The sequence below is a fragment of the Camelina sativa genome, chromosome 5 (genome assembly GCF_000633955.1).
Source record: "Camelina sativa cultivar DH55 chromosome 5, Cs, whole genome shotgun sequence".
Lineage (NCBI taxonomy): Eukaryota > Viridiplantae > Streptophyta > Magnoliopsida > Brassicales > Brassicaceae > Camelina > Camelina sativa.
In genome coordinates, this window is record NC_025689.1 from 9,738,459 (window position 1) to 9,753,250 (window position 14,792).

The 14,792-nt window shown below is 36.0% G+C and overlaps 4 protein-coding genes across 9 annotated transcripts; all 4 read right to left on the reverse strand.

Moving 5' to 3' along the window:
• On the reverse strand, positions 11-891 carry LOC104786353. Its single transcript, XM_010511735.2, has 2 exons — positions 598-891; positions 11-517 (listed from the first exon to the last, which is right to left on the reverse strand). Exons 1-2 carry the CDS (start codon positions 880-882, stop codon positions 74-76), a joined length of 729 nt encoding a protein of 242 aa, XP_010510037.1. The 5' UTR covers positions 883-891; the 3' UTR covers positions 11-73.
• Positions 809-4,647, reverse strand: LOC104786352 (traB domain-containing protein-like). Of its 2 annotated transcripts, none has more exons than XM_010511734.2 (10): positions 3,404-3,755; positions 3,159-3,206; positions 2,999-3,061; positions 2,772-2,855; positions 2,571-2,675; positions 2,301-2,414; positions 2,097-2,197; positions 1,800-1,911; positions 1,549-1,689; positions 809-895 (listed from the first exon to the last, which is right to left on the reverse strand). In XM_010511734.2, exons 1-9 carry the CDS (start codon positions 3,737-3,739, stop codon positions 1,561-1,563), a joined length of 1,092 nt encoding a protein of 363 aa, XP_010510036.1. In that variant the 5' UTR covers positions 3,740-3,755; the 3' UTR covers positions 809-895; positions 1,549-1,560. The 2 variants fall into 2 exon arrangements, with proteins under 2 accessions (XP_010510036.1, XP_010510035.1); XM_010511733.1 differs by lacking the exon at positions 809-895 and adding an exon at positions 4,571-4,647 and having other exon boundaries at positions 1,383-1,689; positions 3,404-3,758.
• Positions 3,674-7,260, reverse strand: LOC104786351 (tRNA(His) guanylyltransferase 2-like). Of its 4 annotated transcripts, none has more exons than XM_010511730.1 (10): positions 6,976-7,260; positions 6,763-6,858; positions 6,210-6,466; positions 5,719-5,850; positions 5,600-5,644; positions 5,300-5,469; positions 5,090-5,175; positions 4,883-4,990; positions 4,571-4,701; positions 3,674-3,758 (listed from the first exon to the last, which is right to left on the reverse strand). In XM_010511730.1, exons 1-9 carry the CDS (start codon positions 7,180-7,182, stop codon positions 4,576-4,578), a joined length of 1,227 nt encoding a protein of 408 aa, XP_010510032.1. In that variant the 5' UTR covers positions 7,183-7,260; the 3' UTR covers positions 3,674-3,758; positions 4,571-4,575. The 4 variants fall into 4 exon arrangements, with proteins under 4 accessions (XP_010510032.1, XP_010510031.1, XP_010510029.1 ...); XM_010511729.2 differs by lacking the exon at positions 3,674-3,758 and adding an exon at positions 3,794-3,877; XM_010511727.1 differs by lacking the exon at positions 3,674-3,758 and having other exon boundaries at positions 4,380-4,701.
• On the reverse strand, positions 9,400-14,122 carry LOC104786354 (tRNA(His) guanylyltransferase 2-like). Of its 2 annotated transcripts, none has more exons than XM_010511737.2 (14): positions 13,800-14,122; positions 13,490-13,621; positions 13,354-13,398; positions 13,047-13,216; positions 12,861-12,946; positions 12,570-12,677; positions 11,999-12,255; positions 11,516-11,647; positions 11,396-11,440; positions 11,116-11,285; positions 10,903-10,988; positions 10,693-10,800; positions 10,374-10,504; positions 9,400-9,891 (listed from the first exon to the last, which is right to left on the reverse strand). In XM_010511737.2, the coding sequence occupies exons 1-13, from the start codon at positions 13,901-13,903 to the stop codon at positions 10,379-10,381; spliced, it is 1,569 nt and encodes a 522-aa protein (XP_010510039.1). In that variant the 5' UTR covers positions 13,904-14,122; the 3' UTR covers positions 9,400-9,891; positions 10,374-10,378. The 2 variants fall into 2 exon arrangements, with proteins under 2 accessions (XP_010510039.1, XP_010510038.1); XM_010511736.2 differs by having other exon boundaries at positions 9,400-9,960.

Below are 14,792 nucleotides of genomic sequence, written 5' to 3' on the forward strand. Positions count from 1 at the left end.
TCTACATTACATTACATAGTATGAGTTCTTTGAGAGGGATTTATTCGAATACTTATCTTAAATTTTGTAAATCTCAGTACCCTCCAGGACTAATAGACCCTTTAAACACGAAAAGAGTGTCACCATTTTCAACACCATGCCAACGAAGGCTACAATTCTCTCGCATAATCCGTTGCTTGTGTACGAATATATACTCGTCTCTTGGCAACGTCTTGTTAGCTTGTAACCCTTCTCTCATCTCCGAGATAGTACAAGTTTCGTTAATCTCGACAGGGATCCTCGCACCGTTGAATAAACTTGATGACGTCTGCACCAAGAAACACAGTTTCCTCACCGGAGCGACGTCTTTCGCACGGTTGATTGACTTGAGGAACACCACTATCTCTGAGAATTCACTGATTCCGTATTCGTCTAGGTTTCGATAATCGTCCGCTAGCTCAATTCCGGAATAGTACAACTGCATTCGCTTTATTGGTGTGTTCTCCACAATGTGAATCTTATCCTTCAAGCTACTCACCTGCGAAACATTTGTATCTTGTTAATCAAGGAAACTCAAAACCCTGTTATAAGATCGGGACGTAAACACGTTACGGTTACCGTTTCTGTTCTGTCTACTTCGACAGTGAATTGCTTTGACGGGAACTTGACTGTGACGTGGATTTTTTTAGCGGCGGGGATAATAAAAGACGGTGCCGTGAAAAAAGGAGTTACGGTGAGGTCGATTCTGGTGCCGTCAGAGATGATCGGATAATCTTCCATATCGAGACCGTCGAGGAGTTCCCAACAAGAGACAAAGAGAGTTAAAGAAGATGTTGGAACCTGAAGAAACTGTCCTAAGCGTTTCTTGATCTCCAACACAGATTCTTGCTCGTTAATTTCCATGGTGAATTCTTGGCTGTAAGAAACAATTGACACTATCATATTTTCAGATTCAAATATTGTGTGTTTTGTATGTTTATGGGAAGAAAGAACTATGATGATTCCACAATGCCACATGTATATTATATACACACAGGAAAAAAGAAAAGAAAAAAATAGTAATAATAATACCTATATACACATATATATAGTGGAGAATGCAAGTTGTTGGAATGCATAAGATATTCATGATAATTCATTTTTGAATGTTTAGTTGGGTGACTTGGGTCTTGTGTGTGTGTGTGTTGCATCTGTTATAACACTATGGTTCTGTTCGTGATAGTAACTGAATTTGGCATGAGATTCGATTGGGTAGTTCAGTGGAATTAATAAATAGGAAAAATAATAGAAACTTACAAAATAATAATAGATATATCTGTAAATTAAAAAACTTCAGATTTTATTATGAGACATAAGAAAATTATGATTTCAAATAATAAAAAATTAGTAGTTGAGTTGAGAAGGGAAATAAGTGATTTGTATATATAGCTTCTGGTGAAATTATTCATCCTAAAACCACAGATCCATAAAGCCATGACAGCATAAGTTTATAACAGTTATTGAAATTTATGTCATCATCTGTTATTTTTGCCTACGTTTTTATTCTCCTCATGAGAAACTCACTCTTACCTTTGAGATTATTTACTTATTATGATGATGCATGCCGGCAATTATGGCCACCCCGGCGGCGACTACAACCACCGCATATCTTAGAATATTCTTCAAAGTATAAGTTGAATTATTTGTCGGTAACTCCAGCAGCTCCTTCATCTGTAAAATACCATTAATTAGTACAACAATGATGGTAAACAATAAACTCTGTTTATGGCATTTGTTTTTCAAATCAAATTTTGTATACTGAAGAGAAAATTGTTACTAACATTTATAGGTTGTTTCCAGTTCTTCTTGATACCTTGAAGATGCCCTCTACCAACAACTGCCACGACCGAACTATGCTCACTTGCAACTCTGAACAATAAAGATGCCATGTACCTGAGATACAATGCAATTTTTGCAAACAGATTAGGAAAAAAAAAATCAGGGTACCCCAAGTCAGATGAACTGTTGACATTTTCCAATATTTTGATGATGAATGAGCACCTTGATATCTAAAATGCGAAATCAAACAAAGAGAATCTAATAACTGGTGTTATATTAGAGAGGAATAGAACACTAACTTATCACGCTCATGCACAAGTGTCTCCATGAGTGATGGGAATTCCTTGCTCATTTCTTGAATCACCAATGTCAGCATATCCACATCGTTCATGTCTTTCAGCTAAAATAAAGCCATCCAATTTTTATCGTCACTGATATATTTACACAATAACACTTACTGAATCACTTAAATGGAAAAAAGGAAGCAAATGACTTTATTTTACCATCTTCTCAAGTTCTTCAGAATCCGGCAGAAAGACAGCTTGAAACACTATGCCATACAGTAGTTTTATTTTGTGCCATAAAGGCATCTTACCCCATGTTCTCGTTAACGTGATCTGCTTCAACAAATACAAAAGAAATTGTATTACTCACTGGAACACAATTTTAAAAAAAAAAAAAACCAGAATCAAACATATGTCAGAGATTGCAATTCATAACATTTCTATTAAGAAAGATTTAAAACTAATATGTGAACACCAAAGCGAGATCACCTGTACTGGACGATCCCCAAAAACCACCTTTCCACCATTTTTCATTGCCTCTTCACATGCCACACGAAACTCAGCACCAGGAAAAACCTCAAGCTTATTGGCCATCTAAACATAAAAAAGCCATGGGTAAATAAACTATTGGTATGGAAATTCCACTTAAGCTACAAATCAAAGAAAATCTAAACCAAGGACGAAGCATGCCTTTGCAAGAAACCATCCGTAAACTATTCCAAATAGGTTGTGGTTCCCCTTCCACATGCCTATCATTTCCATCAGAGACGGCGCCTGGAAAACAAAAAAAAACAAAAAAATCACACCATGCCAGAATTAAAAAAAATGGATAGAAGAGCTAATAAAACCATAGATAACTATGGTGACCGTAGATGACCATAAAATGCTAAGTAAACTGAATTGGACAAAATAAGAACCTCCTTCGAAGGCTGAGGGTTGAGAATAGACAATCGACTTGTACATAACTCCACGAAGACGACCTGAAATCATCAGACAAATTCTAAGAGCTAGATACAAACATTGAAGATATATAATAACACTACAGTACGTTTTCAACGAACTGTTTAGGAGAAGAACCTGTGGTTTCAAGGAGCTTATTACAGCTTCAACTTCTCGACATGATTCCTACCAAACGAAAAAAATGAAAACATGAAAAAAACAAGGAAAAGAGTTGCAAACAAGGAGGCTGCAACAGAGCAGAAACAACGAAACATATCTCAAGTACGTAAACCCTATCTTCCTCAATATTTCATTCAATAAATCAAAACCATTCAATTCTGAAGAGCAATTTATGATTATGGAACCAAACAAGGATAGTATACCTGTGATACATGAGCAGTACCAACCAAGTACACATCACAAAATCCACCTTCAACTGTGGAATCGCACGTTAGAACCATAACGCTTTTCGCAAATTCCTCAGGCACCTCCAACTTCTCCCTCGTCTCCTCCACCGCATTCGCTACACCATCACCGCAGATATCATCTTCACCACTATTATCACCGATCGACTCGTCTCCGGTAATCACTGAACCGTCGTCGCTATCTTCTTCCTCCCCGATACACTCTTCCTTCTCAACAATCACTACTCTGTCCATGTGAATGAGTTCCTCTCCAGATTGAACCTCCGGCTCCGACGGCATATCCGTCAGCTCCATTTCACGACAGGGATCACAACTGAATCGGTAAATTTGAAGGTTTTGAAGGACGGAGAGAGAGGAAACGTTACGAGCTATTAAGCCAATAGCAGAATCGTCTGATCGTCGACGGAGGTAACGCTTACAGTTTTGTTGTTTCTTTGAACAAACGGTGAAAAGGTTATTTTATTTCCTTTCCCCTATGGTTGAAGTAAAAATAAAACTCTTATTCGAAAGTTTTTTTTTTGTTGAATTTAATTAAAAGTTTCTTTATTAATAAAAATCTCTTTGATTCTATTACTAATTATGGATGTTTTTTATAAATACAAATTAAGTGAAAATAGGGAGATTCCTCTTGAAATTAAAGTAAAATACTGTTTTACTAGGAATGAGATTTTACTATAATACAAATTTTGTGGTCAAATTAAGTTTTTGAGTATATAGAGCAGTATGTATATTTGGTATGCAAATCCATTAACTTACCTTATAATTAAAGAAACATATCAGTCAATTTTTTGGAAGAGATTTTATTTACCCCTTATATCACTTTAGTCAACCTATTTTATTTTACCAAAAAAAGCACTAACATATCTTCTCCTACCAGTCAAAGGAAATTTAATAACACAATCTTTCTTGTAATTTTTAACTGCCAAATTGAAAGAAATTAGGATAATGTATAGATACAATTGTTGAATAATGGAAACATATAGTAAGAGTATTCAAAAAAAAAAGTAGACCATTCGGTTCAATACTTTTTATTTTTTTTTGGTTCTAATTCAGCTTTGGTTTATGACAATAAGACCTGAATCTGATTCGGTTATCTCTTTTTGGTACCAAACTACGAATGAATACCTGTTTTAGGAGCTAAGAATGTGAGGACGTTGTTGCCAGAAACATTGGTCGATAATGTTAGAATGGTCTATGACCACTTCTTCTTCCACTTGCTTGCCTGAAACTTCTCCATTCTCCTCTGTTACACGTTCCTGCATGATTTTAAATGTAAAACTAAAATTGTTTGAATGCTCTGCAGAGACAAGAACACTCTAAAATCAAAACTGACAAAAGAGAAATAAATTTTAGAGGACCCCTTCTTTTCTTCACTCTAATAAGATTATGCTAGAAAACACTAGAATAATATTCGGAGTAAGATAACCAAAGTAGTACCTTTAGGCGGAAAACAGAAGAACCCATGCGGAAGACTAAAGGTAATGAATTGTACTCAATTCCAAATTGCTGGCTAAGTAACTCGTTTTTTTCTCGTGTTTGGGTACCCTGAAACAGAGCCAAATCCCACACATAAGTGACAAACCATTTAGTCAATGAACTTAAGAGCGAGCATTGGCTACTAGACGACGACATATAACAAAGCACCTTTAAGTAATCTTGGGCTTGAGTTTTGCTTTTTCCAGACTTAACAAGCATCCAGAAACATGTATTGTACTGATTATTGATGTGGCCTGCAAGACAAAAGAAAATTGCTGAACAAGAGCATCCAACTCAAACTAACGATACTATTTGATGATATCAAGGTTTTATCTCTCAAGAGAAGACGAGTGAATTATTATAACACACAATACTCACAGTCGACTTGTCTCCAAGCTAGGTAATCCAGGAGAATCTCTGATGTTGGATAGCATACAGCTCGTCCATCAAATGACGGAGGATACTTCAATTCTTTGTGAGGGAAGAAATCTTCCCATCTTATCACGTATGTAGACGTAAAGAAGGATACAATTGCAGATACTATCTTACTGCAATAAGATAGATATTTGAAATTAAGTTATATGGTTAACAGTGGAAAAGAACAAGAAAAAAATATAGGAAAGACAGATAAATTTATTCTCCACATAGAAACTTAAGGGCATAGAAAACTAGTTTCACCTGGACTGTCTTTTGTAAAGCTCAGATTCCTTACTCAGAACAAAGCTGCAAACCACAGATGAACTCAATTAACATCAAAGAAATGTAACGTTGATTTAAAGGTGCTGAGAGTTACATACCTGTACTCATCACTAACACCATAGGCAAAGACAATATCCTGAAACTCCTCAAGAACAGCCACTGCACACGAATTCATAAGTTTCAGAGCTTGCTCATCATTTGGCTTCTCAAATTCATGAACTTCAGAGAATCTATCAAAAATCAAGCAAGCTCCATGAGATTCACTTACAACAGAACCATAGTAATTATTCAAGCAATAGGCAGGTGTTTTGTTTGCCAAAGAGGTCAACGACTGTATAAGTTCCACAATTCAACTTCTCTGTAAGTGATACTAGCATTGCCTAATTTAATCACAATTTACAGCACTACACAAAAGCAATCTCAATGTACGAAACAGGCCGACCATAGCAATCAAATGTGTATAAACTCGTAATATAGCATTATAGCTGAAATAAATCCTAGGGAACATAAATTTTTAACAAGGCCAAGGCTTCTATGCAAGACACGTTGTCTAACAATGAAAATAGACAGACACTAAAAATCATATTACCTGTGAAAATGGCAGCCATCAATCCTAACCACAACCCAAGTTAAAGGTACTAATCTATTCTCAAACTGAAACGACTTAACATAATCCGGGTCAATTTTGCCAATGTCTTGCGCAAAATGTCCAAGATCCTTATGAAGAGAGGAGTGCTCATTCCAAAAGCTTCTTCCGGCAATACTTTCTGAATGCACTAAAGTTTCCCTTCTCCTAAATCGTTTTACAGGATTTCCATTCTCATCATGCTTTACAGCTTCTTCCACCTGAAGAAATTCAACAAAAATATCATTCATGGCCGGTTCGGGTTGTCCGGTTATGGCCGAACGCCCAGGGTGTCAAATTACCCAAAGTTGCACTCAGCACAAACATAAGGACCTATGCGTAGATGGAGATAAAGACCACTTGGTCCAATAAGCTTCACAAATTTAACAAGGTCATATCTTCCTTCAAAGTTATATTGAAACAACAACCCATAGAAAATCAAATCATCAAAACACTGAGGAGCTAGTACAAGAATCAAGACAATATACACAAGAGTTAAATAAAAAATTAAGCTAACCTGACCCTTGACAGGCTCATGCCCGTTCCAAAACACATAAGTTTGAATCACATCAGCTCCACCTTCTTTACTCTTTTCAATGAGATCAGACCACATCTGAAAAAAAAAAACACCAATTTCAAAGATTATTTAACAATCCAACCAAAACATCAATAGCAAGTAACAAAAATCAGAAATTTTCAATCAAAAAGGTATGTTAAAGAGATTAGTTACTTGATGAGTGGCTCGAGGGTAGTGAATTCCAGCGGATACGAGCATACGCCTCTTACCGGCGATGATTAGAGCCCGGTGGTCGTAGCTGACGTTGAACGGTTTAAAGAAACTTCCCGAGACAATAATCGGAATATATAAAAGTAAAGCGATGATGATCGGTGCCAGTATCCGCCATTGTACTGAAACGAATCGAATTGACTCGCCCATTGATCAAAGGTCCACAGATTTTTTCAGTGTATCTCTCCAACAACAACAACGAAGACAAACTTCCCCCACCAAGTGTACAGAAAAAAAGCAAGCTTCATCAATTTTCAGATTATACCCATGTGTTTCTACTAAATTCTAAAATCGCCCCCCAAAATTTTATCAAAATACAATATAACCCAAGTTAAAAAAATTTGGAAATAAACTTGACAAGTGGCAACGTAACAAACGCAATTAATGAAGCAACAACGAAGATCTTTTGTGTATGTTGTTTAAGTACTCCTAGTCTGATTATGATTTTGTTAACGTTAAAATACTTGATCTGACGAATTTACCCTCGAGACGAGAAAAGGAAATATTGTCTCAACGCGACGTCGGTTTAAGTCTCTACCTGAGACTTTGTTTCATCCGTGAATTCCTTGGGATCAAAGGAAGCTACTTCCTTTTATTTTCCTTTTTCTGAAGTCTCTTCTCTTACAGTCTATATAAATAGGGTATCAGATACACGCTTAAAGCCAGCCTCTCTCTATCTTTCCATTATCCGATATAAACTTCTTGTGTGAGTTTTAACCCTAGCTAGCTTACAACGTTTTGGAGCGTTCAACAGAGGAACACTTGATTGAAGAAGATGATGATGAAGATTGCGATTACAACGGAGGAAAGATCATCTGATCTTCACCGCTGGGCATATTCTGCAATTAAAGCTGCGAATTCACATGAGGATGATCGCTGTTATGATATTCTACGATACATGAAGCAGAGTTTGAATCCGTCTGTCAAAGATCTTTGTGATTCCAATGCGATCCCTCCGTTGGCGAGTCTCAGAGATCATCAAAACCCTAAGTTGAGAATGGAAGCTAATCTCCTCTTCAACTCGTGGATGAAGAGTCTTTTTTACTCAAGCGGACAAAACTCTTCTACTTGCAACAAAGCTCGATCTAGATCCAAGGCTCATGGAACGGGAATGATTAAGCACAAGCCTGAAGAAAATTCCAAGTCTGTTGCAGCAAGGTCTCTACCGATGAAACTTTCTGAAAACCCTAGATCCAAGGCTCGTGAAACGGGAAAGATTAAGCACAAGCCTGGAGTTTGCAACTCTGTTTTACCAACATCAAGAACAACTCTCCAGATGAATAAGAAGCAGGCACCTTTGAAAGATTCTCAAAACCTTAAACAATGTCCAGCCTTGAAGAAGAACTCAACGGAGATGTTGGAGTTGTTCGATATCGCCAAAAAATCTGCAGATGTGGCTAACGCAAAAGGACTTCTGGCCGCTAAAGCAGAGGCATCAATCTGCGTAGACACTCTCTCATTACTCATGGATTTTTCCATCAGCGCAACAGCTCCTGAAACAAGACGGATCATGTTAAGGCTTGAGAGTCTCACAAAACACAAAGATAGAAAGATCTGCAATTCCGCATCAGCGCTTCTTCACTGTTGGAGACAGAACATTAAGGATCAACAACACTGATATGTGTGTAAAACTCAAGTAGCAAAAGACAAGGGTCAGAGATATTAGTAGACTTGTAACTTGACAACTTTGGTTGTTTATTCTTTTGGTAAATTAGACTAGTGTAGTCACCACTTAAAAGTTCCATTACTCAAAAGCTGTGATTTAGGAATATGTAATAAGGATATTTCACAATTTCTCTTTGTATGGTTCAATTGGAGTGTGTTTTTCTTCTGTTTATATATAACATTGAATTTGCAGTTTGATGTGTACATTTGTTTTCAATTGTAGTTGAGAGACAATAGTAAAGTTTTCATTGTTATCAGAACATAGAAGAATCATCATTTAAAATGTTGAAGACACTACTCACCATTTATTGACGAAGATGGTTTTAACTTTCTGAAGCCAAACTCAAATCAGGTGTGAAAGATCATTTGGTGAGATTTTTACAAGAGGAGAATATGTGTTTGGTCATGAGGTTTGGTCCGTGAAGGATGATCCCTACTTGTTAGTAAAGAAAGACTCAGTTACCAGGATGATATAGCACAACACAAAGAATCGGATTCGTAAATTACAAGAGTTTAGACAAATTATATCGACATACTATATTAGCCGTAGTAGCTAGTTTAACAAAATGTAGCTACTATTGATCATCTCCTCTTTCTAAACTGATCAACAATTTCATATTAAGTCCTACTACATATTGGAAAAAAAAAACTTTATAATCTACAATTTTGGCAAACTGTAAAACGAAAGAATCAACCTTTTTATCAAACAAAAATAAGCTCAAACTCTCCATCGACTTAGCCAAAAGGGATCCGTGTATATATATAAGTGTAGAGAAAGATAATAAAGGCCTAACTCAGTGATACTACAGTTAGATCCTACAATTCGAACATCATACATGGTTACAACTCAATCAAACCGAGACAACGAGGCATTGCAAGAGCTGACATATTCTAGGGACGGTACGCAAAACATCAACCCTCTCAACTCCATCATCACGTTCTTCTATCACGATTTCCGCACACCAAATCTTCTTCCTATTATCAGGATTCTGGTTCATATACCCTTCCCAAATAAGCAAGAATTTCCCACCACAGTTACAAAACAAAATAATAAAGGAACTTTTTTAATACAAGACAACAACTTTCCTTAAGAGGAAGACCACAAAAGTCGTGCATTCCCTTCAGTGGAGTCCTTTAGAATAGTCCCTGAGAGAGAGAGTTGGTTTCTTGACAGGTCTATTCACTCCACAGCTCCTTAGCGTTGGACAAAAACAGAGGAATATGACTTTGTGATTCGATAAGTTGGGTACTACAATCAATGCCCTTCAACAGACAAATGGATTCATGAATTTTTGTTTCCAGAAAGATCAATGGTGCAATAGTAACTAGAAATCTTTATTCAACCTATAGTACCCCTTATATCACTCTGGTCAACCTATTTTATTTTACCAATAAAAGCACTAACATTTCTTATCCTACCAGTCAAAGGAAATTTAATAACACAATCTTTCTTGTAATTTTTAACTGCCAAATTGAAAGAAATGTATAGATACAATTGTTGAATAATGGAAACATATAGTAGTAAGAGTATTAAAAAAAAAAAGAGTAGATCATTAGGTTCAATACTTTTTTTTTTTTTTTTGGTTGTAATTCAGCTTTGGTTTATGACAATAAGACCTGAATCTCATTCGGTTATCTCTTTAGACCCTTTTTGGTACCAAACTACGAATGAATACCTGTTTTAGGAGCTAAGAATGTGAGGACGTTGTTGCCAGAAACATTGGTCTATAATGTTAGAATGGTCTACGACCACTTCTTCTTCCACTTGCTTTTCTGAAACCACTCCATTCTCCTCTGTAACACGTTCCTGCATTATTTTAAATGTAAAAATTAATTTAGACAGTTTGTTTGAATGCTCTGCATAGACAAGAATACTCTAAAATCAAAACTAACAAAAGAGAAATAAATTTTAGAGGACCCTTCTTTTCTTCACTCTAATAAGACTATGCTAGAAAACACTAGAAAAATTGCGGAGTACGATAACAAAAGTAGTACCTTTAGGCGGAAAACGGAAGAACCCATGCGGAAGATTAAAGGTAATGAGCTGTACTCAATTCCAAATTGCTGGCTAAGTAACTCGTTTTTTTCTCGTGTTTGGGTACCCTGAAACAGAGCCAAATCCCAAATGTAAGTGACAAACCAAAATTTAGTCAATGAACTTAAGAGCGAGCATCAGCTACTAGACGACGACATATAACAAAGCACCTTTAAGTAATCTTGGGCTTGAGTTTTGCTTTTTCCAGACTTAACAAGCATCCAGAAACATGTATTATACTGATTATTGATGTGGCCTGCAAGACAAAACAAAATTGCTGAACAGGAGCATCCAACTCAAACTAACGATACTATTTGATGATATCAAGGTTTTATCTCTCAAGAGAAGACGAGTGAATTATTCATTAATCAGACAATACTCACAGTCGACTTGTCTCCAAGCTAGATAATCCAGCAGAATCTCTGATGTTGGATAGCATACAGCTCGTCCATCAAATGATGGAGGGTACTTCAATTCTTTGTGAGGGAAGAAATCTTCCCATCTTATCACGTATGTAGACGTAAAGAAGGATACAACTGCAGATATTATCTTGCTGCAATAAGATATTTGAAATTAAGTTATATGGTCAACTGTGGAAAAGAACAAGAAAAAATATAAGACAGATAAACTTAAGGGCATAGAAAACTAGTTTCAGTCTTTCACCTGGACTGTCTTTTGTAAAGCTCAGATTCCTTCCTCAGAACAAAGCTGCAAACCACAGATGAACTCGATTAATATCAAAGAAATGTAAACTTGATTATAAAGGTGCTGAGAGTTACATACCTGTACTCATCACTAACACCATAAGCAAAGGAAATATCCTGAAACTCCTCAAGAACAGCCACTGCACATGAACTCATAAGTTTCAGAGCTTGCTCATCATTTGGCTTCTCAAATTCATGAACTTCAGAGAATCTATCAAAAATCAAGCAAGCTCCATGAGATTCACTTACAACAGAACGATAGTAAATTATTCAACCAATAGGCAGGTGTTTTGTTTGCCAAAGAGGTTAACGACAAGTATAAGTTCCACAATTCTAAGTGATACTAGCATTGACTAACTTAATCACAATTTACAGCACTACACAAAAGCAATCTCAATGTACGAAACAGGCCGACCATAGCAATCAAATGTGTATAAACTCGTAATATAGCATTATAGCTGAAATAAATCCTAGGGAACATAAATTTTTAACAAGGCCAAGGCTTCTATGCAAGACACGTTGTCTAACAATGAAAATAGACAAACACTAAAAAGCATATTACCTGTGAAAATGGCAGCCATCAATCCTAACCACAACCCAAGTTAAAGGTAATAATCTATTCTCAAACTGAAACGACTTAACATAATCCGGTTCAATTTTGCCAATGTCTTGTGCAAAATGTCCAAGATCCTTATGAAGAGAGGAGTGCTCATTCCAAAAGCTTCTTCCGGCAATACTTTCTGAATGAACTAAAGTTTCCCTTCTCCTCAATCGTTTTACAGGATTTCCATTCTCATCATGCTTTACAGTTTCTTCCACCTGAAGAAATTCAACAAAAATATTACACATAACGAAATACACATTAAACCTGACCAATATGAAGCAAGAGAACATCTGACTTTCATATTTAACTATTTATTTGTACTGAACATGCAAGATGCGGCCACACAAGACTATATAAATTTACAAGATTTCAAGAAATTGATATTTATGATGCAAAAACATACAATGGACAGCGATCAAAATCACTAAATAAAATGAACTTGCTGATCTTCATAAAGATCCAGCTTACCAATTGAAAGCTCTAAATTTCTACACATCTCAAAGCAAGCATAATATAATAGAAAAATCACCTTTGTCTTAAAAAGGCATGATCCTTGACGAAACAATACAGGAAGCATTTTATAATTAATACCAAATTGCTGGAAAAGAAGCTCATTTCTCTGTTGTTTCTGAGTATCCTGCAGGTATCAATAGGACGTAGTGTGATCGTACAATATAATATGATTACAAGGTATTAAACCAGGGTAAAGGTAAAGAACCATAATCTATATCAAAACTTCTGATCATAGTGCTAAATACTTACCGTGGACAAGAAAAACAACATAAATTCTCACGAAAAATGAAAAGCATAGACAACACACCTTCAAAATCTCATGTGTTTCAGTTAAGGTCTTTCCACTTTTTACTAACATCCAAAAACATGTGTCATACTGATTACTGATGTGGCCTGCAACCAAAACAAATGGAAGCTGTAAGAAGATCTAAATGCAAACGCCAACAAGTATTAATAATGTCCAGAACGTAGATCAAGATGTTAGAGGTCTTACAGTCAAGTTGTCTCCACGCAAGGTAAACTTGAAGAACCTCTATTGATGCACAACTTACAACTTTGGAAGCGAATGAAGGACTATATTCTAACTTTCTATGAGGAAAGAACTCTTTCCACTTCTTCACATAGACCGCAGCAAAAAATGAGGCTACCAAAGACAGAATCTTGCTGCATATGAAACAAAACAAAATAATATAACCGTAGATGTCAAAAACAGACAGAAGAAAACTAAACACAACACAACTCTACTTATCTCCTAAATCGTACAAATACCATAGAACAAATATAATAAATCAGATCATTACCTAGCTCGTCTCTGGTAGAATCTAGATGTTTTCTTGAAAACAAAGCTACAAATGATATATGAAAACAAGAAAACATTGTCACAGGTACGAATCAAAAACTAAGACAAAGTAAACAAAATCCAAGTGACTATGGTACCTGTACTCGTCGCTATATCCATACGCAAAGACTATATCGGGATATTCTTCCAAAACAGCAGATGCACAAGAATTCATCAAATGTAAAGCCGTTTCATCATTAGGCTTCTCAAACTTGTGAACTTGGGAGAATCTAACAGTAATTAAGAAGTGAAACGGAGTAAAAATCAGAAGGAAACACACACACTGTGACACACACACACACACACACAATTCAAGTAAGTTCCAAATAACCTAAGCAGACTCTATACCACTCTCGTTCACAATGTACACAGCATTATCACTGTTGGAATTAGAGATTTTGCTGGTACCTGGAAAAATCAAGGCCATCAATGCGGATGACTATCAGATTGGGAAACATAACTTCGTCTTCCACTTCGAAGGACTTCACGTACTCGTACTTACTATTCGCCATGTCCTCCGAATTTTCCAGAAACAATCGACTTCGTTCCTTCGTTTCGTATCAAATTTTGAATTGACTTAAGAGAACCATATCAGAGAGAATCGATACTTATGGAGATTACATGCGAGCTTGTGGCGGAGATTGTGTCGACGGCGGTGGCGGAAGTGGTGGGGGCGGGGGAAGGGTTGATAAATTAGAGAGGTTTTGTGTTTATTTTGGGGAAATTGTAAATTTCAAAAGGAAGGGATTGAAAACAAAAGAAAATAAAAAGTTCTGGGTACATTTAAAATAAATGACGAATCATAGACAAAAATCGAATTTTAGAAGACTCACGGGAAAAGAGTTTTAATTACGTTTTTTTGTAATTTTTAAATTTTGGTTTGATTAATCTCAGTAAATTGTGAAAATAAACTCGTTGCCCGTTGGTAAAAGTACAGTAGCTTCTTCTGATATTTTTACTAGGATTTCGTTTATGCAATTGCAAGAGGGTATTTTCTGTGCCTGGAAACAGTAAATAAGTGGAGCAAATGAGGACTCTTTCTTTTCAACCTAGCTTATATTATCGGCGGAGATATTGACCATGTTACATGTACATGTTATGTGTCTTTAAAGGAATACAAAATCTATCACTCTAAATATCGAATTTACAAGTGATATATTTTTTTCTTCTATATAGAGAGTAAAACATTATTGACATTTTAACTACTCGGTCGTCGCATGGAGGACCATTGACTAGAAGAAATCAAAAAACATCCTGAGTTATATATGGTTAATTACGTTTTTTTTTTTTCTCACCAATGTGGTTGATTATTTCAATCAAAGACATTTGTATAAAAACGTCATGGTGTTTTCATTAACTTATAGTAGTATTTTTTTTCGTAGAAATTTTCAAATGAGATTT

What these genes read in the sequence shown, in the direction of transcription:
- LOC104786353 (XM_010511735.2), bottom strand. Translation starts at nt 882, where the DNA reads ATGGAAATTAACGAGCAAGAATCTGTGTTGGAGATCAAGAAACGCTTA. An exon ending in AAGTAGACAGAACAGAAACG is followed by an intron (nt 518 to 597) that starts GTAACCGTAACG and finishes AATGTTTCGCAG; the next exon opens with GTGAGTAGCTTGAAGGATAA.
- LOC104786352 (XM_010511734.2), bottom strand. Translation starts at nt 3,739, where the DNA reads ATGGAGCTGACGGATATGCCGTCGGAGCCGGAGGTTCAATCTGGAGAG. An exon ending in ACCCTCAGCCTTCGAAGGAG is followed by an intron (nt 2,856 to 2,998) that starts GTTCTTATTTTG and finishes TTTGTTTTCCAG; the next exon opens with GCGCCGTCTCTGATGGAAAT. An exon ending in CTTGTGCATGAGCGTGATAA is followed by an intron (nt 1,912 to 2,096) that starts GTTAGTGTTCTA and finishes ATTGTATCTCAG; the next exon opens with GTACATGGCATCTTTATTGT.
- LOC104786351 (XM_010511730.1), bottom strand. Translation starts at nt 7,182, where the DNA reads ATGGGCGAGTCAATTCGATTCGTTTCAGTACAATGGCGGATACTGGCA. An exon ending in GATGGCTGCCATTTTCACAG is followed by an intron (nt 5,851 to 6,209) that starts GTAATATGATTT and finishes GATTTTTGATAG; the next exon opens with ATTCTCTGAAGTTCATGAAT. An exon ending in CTTCTGTTTTCCGCCTAAAG is followed by an intron (nt 4,702 to 4,882) that starts GTACTACTTTGG and finishes AAAATCATGCAG; the next exon opens with GAACGTGTAACAGAGGAGAA.
- LOC104786354 (XM_010511737.2), bottom strand. Translation starts at nt 13,903, where the DNA reads ATGGCGAATAGTAAGTACGAGTACGTGAAGTCCTTCGAAGTGGAAGAC. An exon ending in GATGGCTGCCATTTTCACAG is followed by an intron (nt 11,648 to 11,998) that starts GTAATATGCTTT and finishes GATTTTTGATAG; the next exon opens with ATTCTCTGAAGTTCATGAAT. An exon ending in AAGCCCAAGATTACTTAAAG is followed by an intron (nt 10,801 to 10,902) that starts GTGCTTTGTTAT and finishes GCTCTGTTTCAG; the next exon opens with GGTACCCAAACACGAGAAAA.